General features: G+C 43.1%; 1 protein-coding gene and 1 long non-coding RNA gene across 2 annotated transcripts in view; one reads left to right on the top strand and one right to left on the bottom strand.

The window, feature by feature from the left end:
• The window catches only part of LOC116036397 (neuronal acetylcholine receptor subunit alpha-7-like), a 68,502-nt gene that overhangs the window by 31,026 nt on the left and 17,578 nt on the right, over positions 1-19,898 (top strand). The window contains exons 4-6 of the mRNA XM_031279914.2: positions 725-834; positions 6,075-6,154; positions 16,438-16,605. Of these exons, the coding sequence (XP_031135774.1) occupies positions 725-834; positions 6,075-6,154; positions 16,438-16,605 (358 nt within the window). The remainder of the gene's footprint in view (positions 1-724; positions 835-6,074; positions 6,155-16,437; positions 16,606-19,898) is intronic.
• LOC116036399 overlaps positions 12,771-19,898 on the bottom strand; it is a 16,938-nt gene continuing 9,810 nt past the window's right edge. Inside the window, exons 2-3 of the long non-coding RNA XR_004101593.2 lie at positions 15,321-15,326; positions 12,771-12,932 (exon numbers count right to left, since the gene is read on the bottom strand). This is a non-coding gene — a long non-coding RNA (uncharacterized LOC116036399). The remainder of the gene's footprint in view (positions 12,933-15,320; positions 15,327-19,898) is intronic.

Here is a 19,898-nt window from a genome sequence, read left to right as displayed (position 1 = left end):
CTTTCCCCATAGAGTTTTTCCTAAACCCAACCTCCGCCATCCTGTTATTGTCGCGCGTCCCCAGCGGCCGCCTCCCGGCATATGGGGCGTCCTTTTCGGCTGTCTCCCGGCGTGTGAGGTGCCCTTTCCCCGTAGAGTTTTTCCTAAACCCAACCTCCGCCATCCTGTTATTGACGCGCGTCCCCCGCGGCTGTCTCCCGGCGTGTGAGGCGTCCTTTCCCCGTAGTTGCGTCCCCAGCGGCCGCCTCCAGGCATATGGGGCGACCTTTTCGGCCGTCTCCCGGCGTGTGAGGCGTCCTTTCCCCGTAGGGTATTTTGTGCTGGCCACCACGTAAAAAACGAGAAAAACGTCCTCGTGAACACATATCAATAGATTAAAAATAACATTTACACAAACTGCCGTGAGGCTGGGTTGAACCATAACCAGTGCCTAATCCTAGTGCCTGAGGGCAGCGCTGCCTGGAAGGCACCGTTGGGGGCAAAAAACGGAAAATGTGTCAGAGTCTCCCGGACGGGTGAACTGAGACTCCGTTTCCTGCTTGTCGGTTAACGGTTAATGATCGGTTAACGTCATCATTGGGCTTTCCTTTTTTTCTTTCTCTCTTTCTATGTGAAATGAAGCTGCCTTTAAGTGATCTCGGAAATATCGAGATCTATAAACCATCTGACGGAAAAAACAAAGTTTCTGTCGCTTTTTTGAAAAAAACATTGTGTGTGTTTGCAGTACTGGACAGATTTCTACCTGCAGTGGAACACGTCAGACTATCCAGGTGTGACCAACGTCAGATTCCCCGACAGCCAGATCTGGAGGCCTGACATCCTGCTCTACAACAGGTACACCACCTCAAAAAGTTGATCTCATACGACGAAGATATTATCCGTTCGTATCGTGCTCTAAGAGCTTCATTCTACACAAATTTCTCGCTTTAAAACAGCCTAATTAAGCCTTAAAGTTTACCTCGTACGTACAAGACAATATTTTCTACGTAGGAGATCAACTTAAGTTGTATCTCCTATGTAGGATATAACAACACATGTTTTGGCCAACGTCATCAAAAAAGACTTTTTTTACAACATGGAACCTTTACAGTTTCTTGACTTTTAAACTGTCGTGAAGAGAAAAGGGGCCAGTGAACGGGACCAGAGCCTGACTTTGCAGCCCGGTCTCACGGCAGTTTGTGTAAATCATTATTTTTAATCTATTGATACATATTCTCGTATCATATACTCGTTTTTTACGTGGTGGCAGCACGAAAATGTGAAGTAATGTATTTCAATGGGAAGCATATTTCATGGTCACAGCACAAAAATGGTAGGGAGTAGTATAAAGAGCCGAAAATCCGCGTAGGGAGGTTGGTCGGGGGGGTGGATGGGTCAAACAATACAGGACTTTCACCCGGGCGAGCGGGGATCGCGTCCCGCGTGTGGCGTTTTGTTTCCTAATCACAACCGCCCCGTTATTGTCACGCGTCCCCAGCGGCCATCTCCCGGCGTGTGAGGCGTCCTTTCCCCGTAGGGTATTTCGTGCTGGCCACCACGTAAAAAACGAGAAAAACGTCCCCGTGAACACATATCAATAGATTAAAAATAACGTGACATTTACACGAACTGCCGTGAGACTGGGTTGGACTTTGACTCGTTATCGGGCATTGGCTTAACTTAAAGCCCTTAAAGTTCAGGCCAAAGATTCCCGATGAGAGAAGTTGAAACTTGCAACTACTTGCAACGGCTTTCTCGCTTTAAAACTAATTAAGCCTTAAAGTTGATTTAGTACGTACAAGATAATACTTTCTACGTAGGAGATAAACTTTAAAGTGGCCATATTATGCTCATTTCAGGTTCATAATTGTATTTAGAGGTTGTACCAGAATAGGTTTATACGGTTTAATTTTCAAAAAACACCATATTTTAGTTGTACTGCACATTGCTGCAGCTCCTCTTTTCACCCTGTGTTCAGGTCTCTGTTTTAGCTACAGAGTGAGACCTCTCACTGCTGTAACATCTTTGTTGGCAGTCGCACATGCTCAGTAGCTAGGTAAGATCACATGCTCAGTAGCTAGGTAAGATCACATGCTCAGTAGCTAGGTAAGATCACATGCTCAGTAGCTAGGTAAGATCACATGCTCAGTAGCTAGGTAAGATCACATGATCAGTAGCTAGGTAAGATCACATGATCAGTAGCTAGGTAAGATCACATGCTCGGTAGCTAGGTAAGATCACATGCTCGGTAGCTAGGTAAGATCACATGATCGGTAGCTAGGTAAGATCACATGCTCGGTAGCTAGGTAAGATCACATGCTCGGTAGCTAGGTAAGATCACATGCTCGGTAGCTAGGTAAGATCACATGCTCGGTAGCTAGGTAAGGACTACATGAGCTAGCTAGCTGTTTCTCCAACTTCAGTAGTACAAGGCAGGATTAGCCGGGAGACTTCTTCTAAACGAGGGCGCACTTCCAACTTTGTGTGGAATACCTGCAGAACAGGGACATGGAAGTAGTTCTATACAATTTATTTTGTAGATTATGGTGAATCTGTGTGTGTTGAAGCAGTGTTTTTCCATTGAGCATGCTAACGGTTAGCCCCCTAGGCCCCTCGTCTCGGCTAGTGACGTAGAAAGCCGTGCCGATTTTGACCAGCTCACCCAGAGACTAAAGGCAGGACACATTCAGAAACCGTATCTCACTCTAAACAGCATGGATGTTTTTTTTTTTAAAGTTTGTATGCGTGTGGAAGTACCAGAGACACAAAATACCACCCCAAATCCCAGAAAAAGTGATTTTTTTCATAATATGGGCACTTTAAGATGTCATCTCCTACGTAGGAGATGACATCTTAAAGTTTATCTCCTATCTCCTACATAACTTAATAAGCAGAGTTGTGACAAAACCCCACTTTTCTGAGTGCTGGCGTTGGATGAAAGCTGGATTTGAAAGCCGTGACGCACCATTGAGCGAGTCGAAGGAACAACAGGATCAATCTGTCTCTGGTGGATCAGGGATGTTTTAGTTCACGGTGTAGACGCCCTGAACGAAACCAAAGACAACTCACTCGGTTTAGATTTTACATCCCTCAGTTCTGATTCAGCAAACAAGCTAATTCAGCTATTGCCCCCCCTCTGTTATCAGCGCTAAAGATAGCTCTTCTCCCTGTCAGGATTAATCCCTTGCTGCTGGCTGTGGGAGGCTCTCGGCGGGATGCTGACGAGCTTTTCGGCTCATTAACGGGAGGGAAGGGGTAACGCTGTCAGAGGGAATATTGACCTGGCTGGCTTTAATGAGAGGGGGGCAGAGCCTGACTTTGAATCATTATCGAACACCAGCTCAACTTTACACCAAACTTACTATAGTTTCACTTCTGAGTTTTCTTCTTTCCAACATGCTCTTCCTTCTGCCCACTAACTCCAGTTAATCCAGTTATTACATTTTTTTATTTTACCTTTATTTAACCAGGAATACGACTTCATTGAGATTTACAAATCTCTTTTACAAATCTCTTTTTCGAGAGTGTCCTGGCCAAGACAGCTAGCTGCACAATTATCTTTAAAAAGAGTTTCTTCCCCTGGGCCATCGGGGACTCTTGATTCCTGCAAATAACCATACCTTGCAACATGGAAAATCTTTTAAATAAGAAATGCACTTAAGTTAAGCCGGAGCGGTCATGTTTTCGGCTTGTAATTTGAAATTTGAAATGTATTGTTAGGAGAATAACATGGATGTATGGGTACAGGGCCAGGCAGCATGACGGAGACAACCGTAGGACAGAGAAAACTACAGGAGGGCTTTCACTGGCCACCCGATCATAGACGCCGATTTATGTTTTCCTCCGTGGGTGCTCACGGGCGCACGCCCTTTGCAAAAAATAGTAGTCAAAAATTGTTCCACTTCTCACAGATACAGATAGGATTGGAGATGAGAAGTTGAATTGACACGTAACCGCCATCAGCATCGTGGGAAATTAAGAATCAATGCCACCTGTCTAGTAGCCTAGGCCTAAACATGAATTAGTAGGCCTGGGCCTGGCTATCGATGTTACAAGAGAGCACACAGTAATGCACGTGCACGCACTGTATAGTGGGGGGATGGAGGGGGGTCATTTTTCATCTGAGAGACGCTGTGATTGGTGGATAGGATATGGAGCAGGGGACTGACAGCGACATAACCAATCACACTATGACAGACGCTCCACTCAGCACCAACTGCAGTGTTCAATTTTAAATGAATGTAGCCTACTGGCCGTCTGGCACACGTGGGCGCTCAGTATTTTCACGGAGCCTATGGACCCGATAGCTGCTGGTTAGTAAATACGCAGGAAGACCAAAAGCGGGAGGAAGCGTGGGTTAATGTGTGTAGTAATAATACTGGGATGTCTACACAACTGTGTGAGTCGATTGACTTCAAAAAGTTCGCCACTTTACTCGAACCAAAGTTCAAAACACCTGATCATGTCTGTCTTCTTTAGTCTGTCGGGTATTTAGGGTTTTTCCTGTAACACGTCACTTACACATGTTGCACTTACTGCTGCGTCTTGTGTAGACTGTTTACATGTGTGTGATCATCATCATATGAACATTTTATGTACCGGTGTTGTTGTTGAATACATATTTCTAAAATTGTATGTTGTTTTTGTTGAGTTGTCTGACCTTTTTGAATCTTGGCCCTGACAAATAACCCATGTTACAAAAAAAAAAGACTAAAACTAATAAAAACTAAAGTAAAACTAAGAACTTTCAAAAAATGAAAACTGAAACCCGCTTTAAAAACAAATTAAAATTAAACTGAATTTAAAAAACAAAAAGTCAAAAAAAAAAAAAAATAAAAACTAATGAAAAATGCAAAACTATAATAACCTTGGTGTGTGTGTGTGTGTGTGTGTGTGTGTGTGTGACCTCTGACAGGCTGTAGATCTATGTGTGTGTGTGTGTGTGTGTGTGTGTGTGTGTGTGTGTGTGTGTGTGAGATAGACCTCTGACAGGCTGTTGATCTGTGTGTGTGTGTGTGTGTGTGTGTGTGTGTGTGTGTGTGTGTGTGTGTGTGTGTGTGTGTGACCTCTGACAGGCTGTTGATCTATGTGTGTGTGTGTGTGTGTGTGTGTGTGTGTGTGTGTGTGTGTGTGTGTGTGTGTGTGTGTGTGTGTGTGACCTCTGACAGGCTGTTGATCTGTGTGTGTGTGTGTGTGTGTGTGTGTGTGTGTGTGTGTGTGTGTGACCTCTGACAGGCTGTTGATCTGTGTGTGTGTGTGTGTGTGTGTGTGTGTGTGTGTGTGTGTGTGTGTGTGTGTGTGTGTGTGTGTGAACGACCTCTGATAGGCTGTAGATCTATGTGTGTGTGTGTGTGTGTGTGTGTGTGTGTGTGTGTGTGTGTGTGTGTGTGTGACCTCTGACAGGCTGTTGATCTGTGTGTGTGTGTGTGTGTGTGTGTGTGTGTGTGTGTGTGTGTGTGTGTGACCTCTGACAGGCTGTTGATCTATGTGTGTGTGTGTGTGTGTGTGTGTGTGTGTGTGTGTGTGTGTGTGTGTGACCTCTGACAGGCTGTTGATCTGTGTGTGTGTGTGTGTGTGTGTGTGTGTGTGTGTGTGTGTGTGACCTCTGACAGGCTGTTGATCTGTGTGTGTGTGTGTGTGTGTGTGTGTGTGTGTGTGTGTGTGTGTGTGTGTGACCTCTGACAGGCTGTTGATCTGTGTGTGTGTGTGTGTGTGTGTGTGTGTGTGTGTGTGTGTGTGTGTGAGAGAGACCTCTGACAGGCTGTTGATCTGTGTGTGTGTGTGTGTGTGTGTGTGTGTGTGTGTGTGTGTGTGTGTGTGTGTGACCTCTGACAGGCTGTTGATCTGTGTGTGTGTGTGTGTGTGTGTGTGTGTGTGTGTGTGTGTGTGTGACCTCTGACAGGCTGTTGATCTGTGTGTGTGTGTGTGTGTGTGTGTGTGTGTGTGTGTGTGTGTGTGTGACCTCTGACAGGCTGTTGATCTGTGTGTGTGTGTGTGTGTGTGTGTGTGTGTGTGTGTGTGTGTGTGTGTGTGTGTGTGTGTGTGTGTGTGTGTGTGTGACCTCTGACAGACTGTTGATCTGTGTCTCTCTACAGTGCTGATGAACGCTTCGACGCCTCCTTCCACACCAACATCCTGGTCAACTCCAGCGGATACTGCCAGTACCTGCCACCAGGTAACACACCTACTAACCTGTTTGATAAGCCCCTCAGGTATTTGGGAAACACGTATGTCCACTAGTCCTGTAACAATTTTCACATAATTGTCTAGTCTCGCATCACCTTCCTCCACAGCACTGCGGAGGAAGGTCTGGTGAGTCCACACAGCATTCCTGGATGGGAGAAAAATGTGCTCTGGTCTTATTGGCATTTCTTTAAACCAATCGCAATCAACTTGGGCGGCCGGACGGAGCCACAGTGCCTCTGCAAAATAGCCTCTCTAAGGAACTTGTTTTGGTGGAACGTGTATGTTCAAAAGAAGTTTTAGTCGTGCAACAGAAAACTCAGATTGGACAGATAGTCTAGCTAGCTGTCTGGATTTACCCTGCAGAGATCTGAGGAACAGTTAACCATAGTCCTCACAAATCCACCGGAGGTTAGAACGCCAACACAGAGACAGAGGAAGTGGACGCACATCTGGCCGAAAATGAGGGGCATCCGGCAGAATTTACAGCGGCAAAGGAGCAATCCCAGAAAGGAAACGTCATGGATATAGACTACTCGACACCAATGCATGGGGAAATAGGGTCCAGTTTGAAAAATACCAAAATTACCCTTCAAGAGTTAAGCGATTATATAGACAGCTTGACAATGGTGTTAGTCCCCACGCGGCGCTCATTGGATAGAGTGCTTTTTTTTAACCAAGAAACCCTCGCTGGAGTGGGCGGATTCAAAGGAGATTATAAGTAATCGTTACAACACCCAGTAAAGAGCCACCACACACTAACAACTCCATCAAAGCCTGACAGAAATGCAGTTTTATGGCAGTCTGAAGGGGAGCAGGGGTCAACAGGAGGTCAAGGGGCCAACAGGCGGGGGTTACGGCCCTGATTGACGGCCTGAGACTCCTCGAGGCAGCTGATTAAAACAAGACTGTAACACTGAGAGTTAAGGGCTGCGTCCGAAATTCCATACTATCACGCTAGTTGGTAGGCTTAACGGTCAGTGTAACGCTTATCAATTCAATTTTCTAAGCACAAACGGACATTTGGAAAAACAGAAAAATGGGTTCCAATATCCAATTTTTCATTTTTTTCCGCCTTGACAATTTAAAAAATTGGATCTTTTCCAATTTTCTGTTTTTATTCAGAGGATCAGAAATTTAGAAAATTACAAAATTGCATCTGAGCTCCAATTATTCAATACTGTAATGGTATTCTCTCCCTCGTTCCTCCTAGCTACGCCCCGCCCCCCCCACTCGAAACCATCAGTTGCACCTCTGACCCCAAAATCGATCAGTTTTTAGTTTTTTTTGGTCCATATGCAGTTCATGACCTGCATATTCTGCAAAGTAGAGGAAGAGAATACCATCGCAGTATTGAATAATTGGAGATCAGACGCAATTTTGTAATTTTCTAAATTTCTGAGCCTCTGAATAAAAACAGAAAATTGGAAAAACAGTTTAAAGATCCAATTTTTTAATTCGTCAAGGTGGAAAAAAATGAAAAATTGGATATTTGAACCCATTTTTTTCCAAATGTCTGTTTGTGCTTAGAAAATTGAACTGATAAGTGTTACACTGACCCTTAACCCCTGTGTTGTCCTCTGTCTGTTTTGCCTGTTCTTAAAGCATGCAGTATAAATTATCACCCAATTCTGTGTTACGTCTCCTTAGCCAACTTCATTCCAAATAATGACCACTAGTTTAACACTTATTTATGGAATTCATAGTCAATAACCCTCATTCATATTAAATTATACCTAATTTTCAATTTAAAAAATACTCCAGAAATTATGAATTATTTTGACTAATAGTTAAGATCAGAGAAAGCTATGTTGATAGATAAGCACAGCCTGTTTTGTGTATGGAACCATCCAAGTTATTTTGGGGCAATATGGTTGAAAGAAACCCATATTTTTGACATAAAAACTTTGAAAACGGGCCAAATTTGACCCGATGACAACATGAGGGTTAAACCGTATGTTAGATTTTTTAGTGTGTCCGAAAACTTAGCATGAAACCAATAGTAAGTGAATTGAGTGCTATTCCAACAGCACTCCAATCTGACAGACTTTATTGCCACGTGGCAATAAATTCTGTCAGATTGGAGTGCTGTTCTAGTAGCTTTTTTATGATTATTCACTTTTAGGATCCAGCACCCATCCTTCAAAGCTTTCTAAGAATCTACGTGACTTGAGCGCGTCCAGTCGTATTTTTTTTATATACTATTTCCCGGTGAAATATTCAACCCGTTCTCATTCCAAACTCGTAAAATAAGGACGTTTGGACAGTGGCTGTCAGTGGCTGTCAGCGTCTGATGCGACGAAAAAGGCGTCTTTCAGCGTGTTTGTGTAACGCACCGGGGAGAGCAGCAGTTAGAGAGGATTTAGAGAGTAGTATGTAAGGAGGTTGGTTGGGGGGGTGGATGGGTCAAACACAGGACTTTCACCCAGGAGAGCGGGGTTCACGTCCTGCTCGTCATGCTTGCTATAGTCGCTTTTTTCTTTCCTCCCGTGTGTCACAGAACCGTACGCCCACCCACGACCCTTTCTTAACATAACAGCGTCAAAAGGGACGGCCAAGTCCCGACCAAGCGTGTTAACTCATAGCGCTAAAGGGACGTCAATAGTCCCGACCAAGCGCGTTTACTTATAGCGCTAAAGGGACATCAATAGTCCCGACCAAGCGGGTTTACTTAAAGCGCTAAAGGGACGTCAATAGTCCCGACCAAGCGTGTTAACTCATAGCGCTAAAGGGACATCAATAGTCCCGACCAAGCGGGTTTACTTATAGCGCTAAAGGAGACTTTTAGCGTCAATAAGAACGACAAAGGCACCTGACCAAGCGTCCAGATTTTACGGTATGAGTGTGAGAACGTGTTGAAATATTACAGTACGCAAATACTGGACACTACTGGACACCACAATGCAATGCAGTAGTAACGCCAATGTTCATAACAGACAAACGGACAGTGACCAAGGCAGCTCTGTGACGTCAAACGCGCTTTTAATTTAGATTTTTACATATTTAAAATCTGACTGACCCTTTTCAGTAATATGTACACATAGTAGTATGTTGAAGGATAGTATGCATGTTGAGTATGTACACCCTAAGAAGTATTCGTGTATTAACAGTTGTACGTCTTTATATTTTAACAGGTAACAGTTGTATTTCTGTTCATTTACATTTGTTGAATTGCATTATGGGACATTTATCTGTGCTCCAACAACTAACGTAGTTATTAACGTAGTTAACGTAGTTATTCCCAACACCGTTATCGTAAAAAAAAAAATGTCAACGCATAAAAAAAACCCGCTTTAAATTAATTAAATAACAGATTCATTAAATGTTCTGTATTTTTTACTGTAGCTGCACACAATATTTCTGTTTTTAACTACGGGACAAAGTAATGAGCGGCCAGAACTTTTCTGTTTTTCGTAAGAGTTTATTTCTTAGAGTGTAGTGTCTAGTATGCGATTTCGGACGCGAGCGTGGACTTTTTTTTCAAAGGGACACAAACAACAGCAGCCCAACAGAAAGCGAAGAGGACGTCGTATAAACTTGCCACTTTATAGATGGACATAAAGGACATAAATCTGCCGACATGCCACCATAACATGTCAGGAAGAGACGGGAAAGCCATCAGCTGATCAGGAATCAATAGGCAGTAAAAGTGGTAACGGCTCTATTACGGCTGACAGCCGACATTGATCGGAGAGACGATGGAGAGACGAGCTCAGGCTTCACGTTTCAGCAGCCAGAAAGGAAATGGGATTCCATAGAATTACATTGAATGTATCACGCACACCAGAGAATGGACCCACAAATGCACGACTCAGGCGAGTAAAATACACTGGTTTTATTATATTATATTACAGTGTCCAGTAAATGAGAAGACAGCCAATGGTCAAAATCCAAGGGAAAACAGGAACTCAGGAATACAGGACAGGGAAAAAACGCTTGAAGGCTGAACACGTGAAAACAGACGATCTCGCACAGGAGTAAAGAAAAGACTGAACTTAAATACACAAGACAGCAGACGTGTATAAAGTACTAGAGACCCATACTTGAGTAAAAGTACAAGTGCTCTTTAAGCACAACACTTACATCTAAATTAATCTAAATATGCTGACGACACTGCACTGGTTGGCTTTTTAAAATCTGACATTTCTTCTGTGAATGAATTCCAGAGGGAATTACAGGGTTTTACTCAGTGGTGTTCTGATAATTTTCTTGAAATAAATGTGAAGAAAACAAAAAAGATGGTCATAGATTTTAGCAAAAATAGAATTACAGCCCCCCTGAGAGAGTCTCAACCTACAAATATCTGGGAGTTGAAATTGACTCTAAATTAACTTTTAATGTATGTGCACTGAATAAAACTAAGAAATTGCACCAGCGGATGTTTTTCCTTAGGAAACTAAACACTTTTAGATTAGACAGACACATCCTTGTAATGTTTTACAGAAGTATCCTCCAGAGTGTTCTGTCTTTTGGCCTCATCTGTGTGTTTGGTAACATGCATGTTGAGGACCAAAAGCGATTGCAGCGATTGATCAAGATGGCCAGTAGGATCATCGGTATCGACCAGGTGTTGGCAGCTCAGTTGTACAATGAGCTTATCTTAAAAAAGACTGACCAAATCCTTAATGACCCTACTCACCCTCTTCACCATAAATTTATGAGAAGCAATAGGTCAACTGGTAGAATTTTACAACAGAGAATTAGAACAGAAAGGTGCAATAAATTATTTGTTCCTACAGCGATCAGACTGTATAATGACCAAGAACATCGCCGGCACTTTAATCCCGCACTGGTACTTTAACTGGATGGTAGATCTTAATTTTTTTTAATTTTCTAAAGTATTAAAGTAAGTAATTAAAGTACTTTTTAAAGTATTTTAATTTTTTTTTTTGATAACCACTACTAGTTATTATTTTGGAAATGTTTAGCTACCTGATGATAATCTTATAGTCTTTTTCTTTTTGTATCGTAAATGTCAGATGTCGGATTGTCTTTGTCTTTTTTGTATTATTGTTTATTTTTTCGTATTGTTATTGTTGATTTCTGTCATTGTCATTTCTGTAGTATTGTTATTCTCTTCTCTATACATGCTTATTGGCTTGTCTGTGGTGTCTATATGTTTAGAGAATATGTTGTGACAAGGACGCGTAATGAATGACCACATGAATTTCTCCATGTGGGATAATAAAGTTTACCTTGACCATTATTCAACATTTTTTGTACTTAAGTATTGCAAGTAGTTTATTTTAAAGTGTACTACTCAAGTACTGAAAGTAAAAGTACAAATATTGTGTTATTTAGTTATTAAAGAAAGCAGTCAAAAGTTTGAATATCTTATTGTTTATATTATGTCAAATGTTTAGCATAAAGGTCACTTTGGCTGTAGCCAAAGGGATTAACAAATATTAAATATATTATATTAAAAAATAACATATTAACAAATACTGAAATAAAATGTACAATTATCACACTGTGCAAGTAAAATGAACATCCTCTCCAGCACAGTAACGATTAAAGCCCCAAAAAACATATTACACACTAGCTAGTAACATGTGTGATGTACAGGAAAGTTAGCAAGCTAGCAAAATACAGATAAACCAACAGCTCCACTTCACAGGGTCAAACGGTTAACATTCAGGACTCACTGCAGACTCAAACAACGCAGGAATAGCTTAATCTGCAACAATAGCTAAATAGAAAGAGTACAAACTTACATCGTCTCTGACTTCTGAACGGGCAACCGTAATGAAAAGAAACACGACGTGATCTCGGGGATTTCTTACGTAAATTACGTAATTAGCCTTTCGCTGAGCCCCGCCCCCCTTAGTTACTGTTGCTATGTCCGACAAACAAATGGTCAAACACGACCAGCGCGACAGATTGCCATGACGGGAAGAGGTATACCCGTGCGTGTCAGTGACCTTTTCTGGAGCAATACCTCCGCGATATCCTCCAGATCGAGGCAAAAGGGGTTACAGTATGCAGTGGAGGGATATATTCAAAATATAAAAATACGCAATGAAGGAGACACGACTACTATCGAGGCTAATGCTTACCGGTCTCAAGCGAAATCTGAGAAACCCCATGACCTGTACCTCAAATGTGGGATTGGGGAACTCAGGGGTAGGTTTTCCGTTCATAAAATGCTACATGAAAGATAAAAACAAATTTATTTAAAGTTGCTTGTTGGGGCGCTATGTTCGACTTTGTTGTAAACTGATGAAAAATAAAGTTGGGGAGCTCAAAGACCCAACACAACAGCAGCTAGCAATGTAGCTAGCGTTAGCTAACATGTTAACTAATGTTGGCTAAAGCTAAAGGGCTCGTTAAACTTAGCTTAGAGAGTAGGTTAACATTCTGGCAATGATATCCATGGTAATCATAACTTTGGTCCAATTTGTGTTCTTGCCTCTAGTTAGTAGATCTAGACTACACGGTAACTAGTTAGCTGTTAGCCTTACCTTTGAGCAGACGTATTTATGCTTCGTAATGTTTAACTGGGAGTGGGACCGTCCACACTGTTGTATCCATTGTAGGCACCGCTCACGTTGTGTTTTCGGCTTTGGGAATGGAAAGAACACAACTCCTCCCGACAATCTCTCGGGGTATCTAGTGTCCGATTTACAAACGCCGTGGGTGCACCCCTTCACCATCTTGCTTGGAGTCAATGTTTGTCGGACCTGCTCACATAGTAACGGTTGCTATGATGTGTGATTGGACAATGGCCGTTTTGGGGGAGGGGCCGGCGAGAGGTCAATTAGCGTACGTAACTAATGTACACACACACTGTAACCTACACAGTCTTCATAGCGTGAGGAATTCACAACAGTAACGAGTAACGATGCAGCACATAAAAAATGTATCTGAATAAAAGTATTAAACTAATCGAAAATATGTACTCAAGTAAAAGTGGAAGTAGGAGAAAAAAATAATACTCCAGTAGAGTACAGATACAGCCTTTTAGTACTTAAGTAGAGTAGTGAAGTAGTTCTACTTCGTTACTATACAGCTCTGCAAGACAGGGGAGACAATGAGACACAGGTGCAACTCATAGGGGCGGGGACAGGTAATCACACAGGCGGGAAAGTAGAAGACAGGAAGTAAAACAAGACAACACATGAAAGTGTCACTGCCCGATGTGAGTCGAGTGCAGACGTAAGTCGCGCATGCGTCACTTTGCGACAAGTAGCCTACAAGATGCTAACGGCTTTTTGAGCTAACGCACAGTCTATGAGCTAACGTTAGCAATCAAACAATCATAGATAGCTACAACGTTTTTGAAATGACTGCTGCTGCTGGCTACAAGTTAGCAATCAAACACAATAAAGGCTGTCACTTAATGGCGTTTTGAGCTAACGTTAGCAATCAAACAGTCATAGATAGCTACAACGGTTTTGAAATGACTGCTAGCTAAAAGTTAGCAATCAAACAGTCATAGATAGCTACAACGGTTTTGAAATTACTGCTAGCTAAAAGTTAGCAATCAAACACAACAAAGGCTGTCACTTGAATGGCATTTTGAGCTAACGTTAGCAACCAAACAGTCATAGATAGCTACAACGTTTTTGAAATGACTGCTAGCTAAAAGTTAGCAATCAAACACAACAAAGGCTGTCACTTAATGGCATTTTGAGCTAACGTTAGCAATCAAACAGTCATAGATAGCTACAATGGTTTTGAAATGACTGCTAGCTAAAAGTTAGCAATCAAACACAACAAAGGCGGTCACTTAATGGCATTTTGAGCTAACGTTAGCAACCAAACAGTCATAGATAGCTACAACGTTTTTGAAATGATTACCATCTTCTGTTATTGTATGTAAAGAGAAACGTTTATTATTTTATAGATTTCACAAATTTCAGTATGACACGTTATGCCGTAAACAGTTTAAATCTGAGCATGCGCGACTCACATCTGCACTCGACTCACATCTGGCAGTGACAAAGAACACAGAGACTACAAAATAAAACAGGAAATGGAAACAGAAAACATGAAACCAACTAAACACAGAAACTTGACACAGGGACGAGACATGACCGAACGATTGAATTTAATTCATATGTTGGTGTTTTTCTAGTTCTAGTTTCTAGTTTATTGCATGTTACGCCCAAAACACACCTCTGAATTAATGAAGACACTAAGTACAACCCTGTAGAACCATGCGCCCGGCGCACCGACCCTTTTCTCTGCCGTCAAACTAGCAAAAGTGGATTTGGGCACGCCCTAACTGTACGTACACACCGCCGCCGACTTGATCTTCTAAAGATACCGGAAGTTATTCATTTTCAATGGAAGCTGCTTCTCTTTAGATATTTAGAAATGATGTCCGGGTTCGGGTTGGGCTCGGTCACATCAGCTCGATATGGCATTGAACATTTTTAATTGTTATGTAGGTGCGCGCCTGTGTTAACGTGCGCTTGTTGCCCCGTGTGCGCTGATGCGCTCATCTGTTGACATTTCCGAATGCCTTCTGTAGAAGTAAATTTTAAATGTCCGCGGCTCAAGGCCAGATAAAGGCGCGGACTCCAACGCTTGCTGTAATTTCGCGATTGCTCTTCTTTCTTGTTTAAAATACAACAAGATTAAAAGTCGTAAAAGAGTGAACACAGAAGTTGTGAGAGTCAGATGAGAAAAAGAGCTTTAACGTGCACGAAAGTAAATCAACACACAGGAAAGCCCGAGCAAGGTGCGGACATATCTTGCTAACGGGTCCTTTGTCTAACATCGCCTTATATCGTTTTACAAGGAAGACCCTCCTCCTGTGGGACGCTCCAATGATCACCCGCAGAACATGCGTGTAAATCTTCAATTGGCTATTTTCGAGGCTAAAGACCATCTCTTTTGGGAGTTTTCCACTAGATTTTTAGATTTAGCTGATCTTGCGTTTCGAGCGCCTATGCTTAAGGCGTTTGGGCTTGGTGCCCGCCATAGCTTTTTGTGGCTATACAGCGGCGGCCATCCTACTGCGGCTGTAACAGTGGTAAGCCATCTGTGGCTGTTTGCAGCTGCACAGCGACAACTGAAGGTGATCCAAGGAGGGAGAAGTCTCTATCCTACACAAACTAAACTACATATCATCTTTTATCTAGTATCATATTTGTGGTACATTGTATATTTCCTATAACTCAGTTAAAACAGATTTTATCACATTTTTCTACATCACACTTCCTACAGCTGCTTAATAAAAGCTTTCCACACAAACAAACGTGCATGTGTCATTAGTATGAGAAAAAAAATGAGATTTTAACTAGGGTTGGGTATTGTTTTTTTTTTTTCCGATACCGGTGCTAAAGCAGTACTTTTAAAACGGTGCCGGTGCCTGAACTGATACTTTTTAAGAAAGTTAAAAAAAAAAAGAAGAAAAAAAAGAAGGGTACTAAACAACAGTCGGCGACATTTAAGAACAACTTGTTTATTACTACGGCCATATGGTCAAAATTAAATGATTTAACAGTAATGTAATAAGTATAACTTATAATAAACAATAACTTATTTCACCAGTAAGTTGCTGTTGAATGACAAAAACAACCACCAGATGGGAAAAGGGTATATTACAATAACTTTGAATGCACCGCGAGGCTGTAGGTTACCAGTTTCAGTGAACGCACCGTCTATGTTTTTCCGACGTCAGCATCTGCTGCGCTGCAGAGCAGACTGTTGAAATACAGTCCCACTTTACACTGTTTAACGTTGGCTGTCAGCATTTTAACCCTGTTTAATCCAGCTAGCTAAAGCTAGGCTAACGTTACCTGCTGTTGAGTGTAGTGTAAAGTCAGGCACCGAAATAAGGCACCGAAATTTTCGTTCTTATTCGGTCTCGTTACTACCGTTTAGGTCGGAACCGGTGCCCTGTTGGCACCGCGTTTCGGTACCCAACCCTAATTTTAACTGTGTCGAGCTCGGGTTGGGCTCGGACAGAAATATCATAATGCCTGTCGGGCTCGGTTACGTCTCTGTCGGATGCGGGCCGGGCTCGGATAGAAAAATGCGGCCCGATCACCACTCTATTACGAATACAAAACCTTCTGTCCAGAAGGACGGCACCGTGGCTCCATCCGGAGCTTAGCACCGCCCAAGACGATTGTGATTGGTTAAAAGAAATACCAATAAACCAGAGCACGTTCATCTCCCATCCAGGAACGCTGTGTGGACTAGCCAGACCTTCCTCCGCAGCGCTGTGGAGGAAGGTCTGGCAATGCGAGACTAGGTAACTTGTAATCTGTAACCTATTACATTTCTATTTCTATTTTCTTTTCCCCCTTTTCTTTATTTCAGGAATATTTAAGAGCACCTGTTACATCGACGTGCGTTGGTTTCCGTTCGACGTGCAACGCTGCGACCTGAAGTTTGGCTCGTGGACGTACGGCGGCTGGTCTCTGGACCTGCAGATGATCGATGCCGACGTCACCGGATACATCGCCAACGGAGAGTGGGATCTCGTGGGTGAGAGCACCTGAACGTTGTTTCTTAGTTAAATGTTCTTAGTTAGATGTCACGCGTTTTTTTAGACTACAACATTTTTTGTCACATACAGCAAACATCTCCTCACTACCTGCTAGCTGCCTGTCCCCTGAACACACTGTAAAAAAAAGCGTGGTCTCTGTAGACAGCCCAGGCTCCACAAACTGCAACAAAAACAAACTGGTCAACCTGCACCACCAAACATAACAAACAGTCTTCCAGCCAATAACCAAGAAGAAGGATTTGGGGGTGGGGGTTGGTGGGTTAGTGCACGGAAGGGAGGGGGAGGGGACGGGATGAGGAGGAGGGAGGGGCGAGCTAGCCTCCGTTTTATTTGACAGTACTTCAAACGTAAACAAGAAGTGACGTCACCCAACAACGCTTATAGCAGTCATTCCCAAACTGTGGTCCGCGGACCACTAGTGGTCCGTGAGGGTACTGCAGGTGGTCCGTGGAAAAGCTAACTAATATGTATATTGATATAAAATTTTAATTTAAATTAAATTGTCATGTTATTGTGCGATTACTAAAATAGGCTAGTGGCGCTCGGCCATGACGTTCAAGTCCAAACTCTGAAGATTAATAATCTCCTAAAATCGCCAAAGGTTTTTAAATGTTGACTACATCCAAGTGTTGTTATTACTGTATAGATTTAATACTCCATTGCTATGGAAACAAGCCTGTTGTTATGATGAACCTGATTATGCCCTCGGGTGCTTGAGTAAATGAATAAATAAAATAAGTGTCAGCCGTTGTGTGCAGTAAACTTTCTTTTAACGAGCCTGTTGTACTGATGGGATGACCAGTTATAGTTGTAGTGCTAGTTGGCCTATTAATTAAGAGGTGCAGATTAATTCAGGTAGGACTGTGTGTAGACGTATTTTATTATGTGTATTATGAGGTGGTCCGCGAAAATTCTTGATTACAAATAGTGGTCCACACACACAAAAAGTTTGAAAACCCCTGGCTTAGAGCACCTTTAATAGTGTGGGATTATGACATTGTTGTCCCGACAAGACATGGTTTCATCATTTCGGTATGTTCAGCCAAGTTCTAAAGCGTGATTTATACTTCTGTGTAAAATCTACGCCATGGCTACTTACGTAGGTACGTGGAGACACAAACCTACGCCGTAGCCTGACGTGCACCTCTCGAAAAATGTAACTACACGCCGCTCGGCCGTGGCTTGATAGCGTTGCATTTCTCCCCGACTCATTTCCTGGATCTCCTTCTCCGTAAACAACGTGGAATTTAACCGTGTGTTGTCTTAGGGTTAAATTTGACCCGTTCTCAAAATGTCTATCTCAGAAATATGGGTTTCTTTTACCCAAAAATAACACGGATGGATGATCCCATACAACGTGTTTCGCAAGTACAACAAAAGATCAGATCTCTACTTTCACTGAATTTGGGGTGTTTTATTTTATCATCCATTTTTTTAGCATTTGAAAAAATAAAAATTGAAATGTTTCGGGACAGTATCCTCGCTGAACGTTGACCCTTCTGTGATGATCCTTGCTTTAATATGAGTCTAAATAATTCATAACATCTGCTTCTTTAACCCAAGAATTAGGTATAGTTTCCTGTAAATTAGGTTTTTAATTGACCCTGAATTCCAAAAATAAGTGTAAAACTACAGTGGCAGTAAGTTGGTGTAAGTGGTGTTCAAACATGGTAGTGAAAAGAAGCATTAAACGTCAAAAAAAGGCTCCAAAAGCAACTTGCTTTATAATACAAAAGACATGGAAATCTTACTTTTTTTTTACAATATGGGACCTTTAAGTACAGTACCTGAGTAAATGTACTTAGTTACATTCCACCACTGGTTGTCATGATGATCGGTACCGCTTCGTTCATCAGTGCTCCTTCCTTAGAGGGGAATTAAGGTCAGAAACTTTTGTAAATTTCACGCTGAGATCCCCGGCTGAGACGAGTGAGCGCACGGCAGATACCCCGGCAAAATAAACAAGCTGTTGTAATTAGTTCCTCCCCGACGGCGACAGTTTGTAAATGTGAGAGCGGGACACGGCGGCCTGCGTGCTCGGCTGTGAAGCCTCGCAGCGGCTCAGAGGAACCCGTCATTTTCATAGGCAATATTTAGAATATATATCTTACTTTTTCTCTGTGAAATGACGCTGCCTTCAAGTGCGTTTTGGAAATGTCGAGATCTATGAACGATCTGACGGAAAGCGGTATTTCTGTCTACTAGTGCTACATCGCGGGGTTAAAGAACACAACAGGTCCGTGACAAATCAAGACGGGATTTCTCGTGATTTTAAGTCTGTGATGTAGATTTAAACGTTGGAGCTTATGGCTTTAGCAAGGTCTCATACTCTGAGATATACATGACTCCTAGAAGAAAAATCCCCAGAAACTTGTGATGTTTGGAAGGTCTTTGTGAAGTTTTGAACAATACAGGAGAATAATTATTATAATACTTTCTTTTACATAAAGACTTTTTTATTTGCACCATAAATTGATGCATACAATGTTTGATGCATCTGTCTGTCTCTCTGCCTGCCTCTCTGTCTATCTGTCTGTCTGTCTGTCTGCCTACCTCTCTGCTTGCCTGTCTCTCTGCCTACCTCTCTGTCTGTCTGTCTGCCTGCCTGCCTACCTCTCTGCTTGCCTGTCTCTCTGCCTACCTCTCTGTCTGTCTGTCTGCCTGCCTGCCTACCTCTCTGCTTGCCTGCCTCTCTGCCTGCGTGTCTGTCTGTCTGCCTGTCTGCCTGCCTGTCTCTCTGCCTGTCTCTCTGCCTGCCTCTCTGTCTGTCTATCTGTCTGTCTGCCTGCCTCTCTGTCTATCTGCCTGCCTGCCTTTCTGTTTGCCTGTCTCTCTGCCTGCCTCTCTGTCTGTCTGTCTGCCTCCCTGCCAACCGCCTGCCTGTCTGCCTGTCCGCCTGCCTGCCTGCCTGCCTGCCTCTCTGTCTATCTGTCTGCCTGCCTGCCTCTCTGTCTATCTGTCTGCCTGCCTGCCTCTCTGCTTGCCTGTCTGTCTGCCTGCCTCTCTGTCTGTCTGCCTGCCTACCCTCCTCTCTGCCTGCCTGTCTCTCTGCCTGCCTCTCTGTCTGCCTACCTGCCTACCTGCCTGTCTGCCTGTCCGCCTGTCCTCCTGCCTGCCTGCCTGCCTGCCTGCCTGCCTGCCTGTCTGCCTGCCTGCCTGTCTGCCTGCCTGCCTGTCTTCCTGCCTGCCTGCCTGCCTGCCTGTCTGTCTTCCTGCCTGCCTGCCTGCCTGCCTGTCTGTCTTCCTGCCTGCCTGCCTGCCTGCCTGCCTG

Source organism: Sander lucioperca, chromosome 7 (genome assembly GCF_008315115.2).
Source record: "Sander lucioperca isolate FBNREF2018 chromosome 7, SLUC_FBN_1.2, whole genome shotgun sequence".
Lineage (NCBI taxonomy): Eukaryota > Metazoa > Chordata > Actinopteri > Perciformes > Percidae > Sander > Sander lucioperca.
This window is presented reverse-complemented; position numbering and strand designations above follow the sequence as displayed.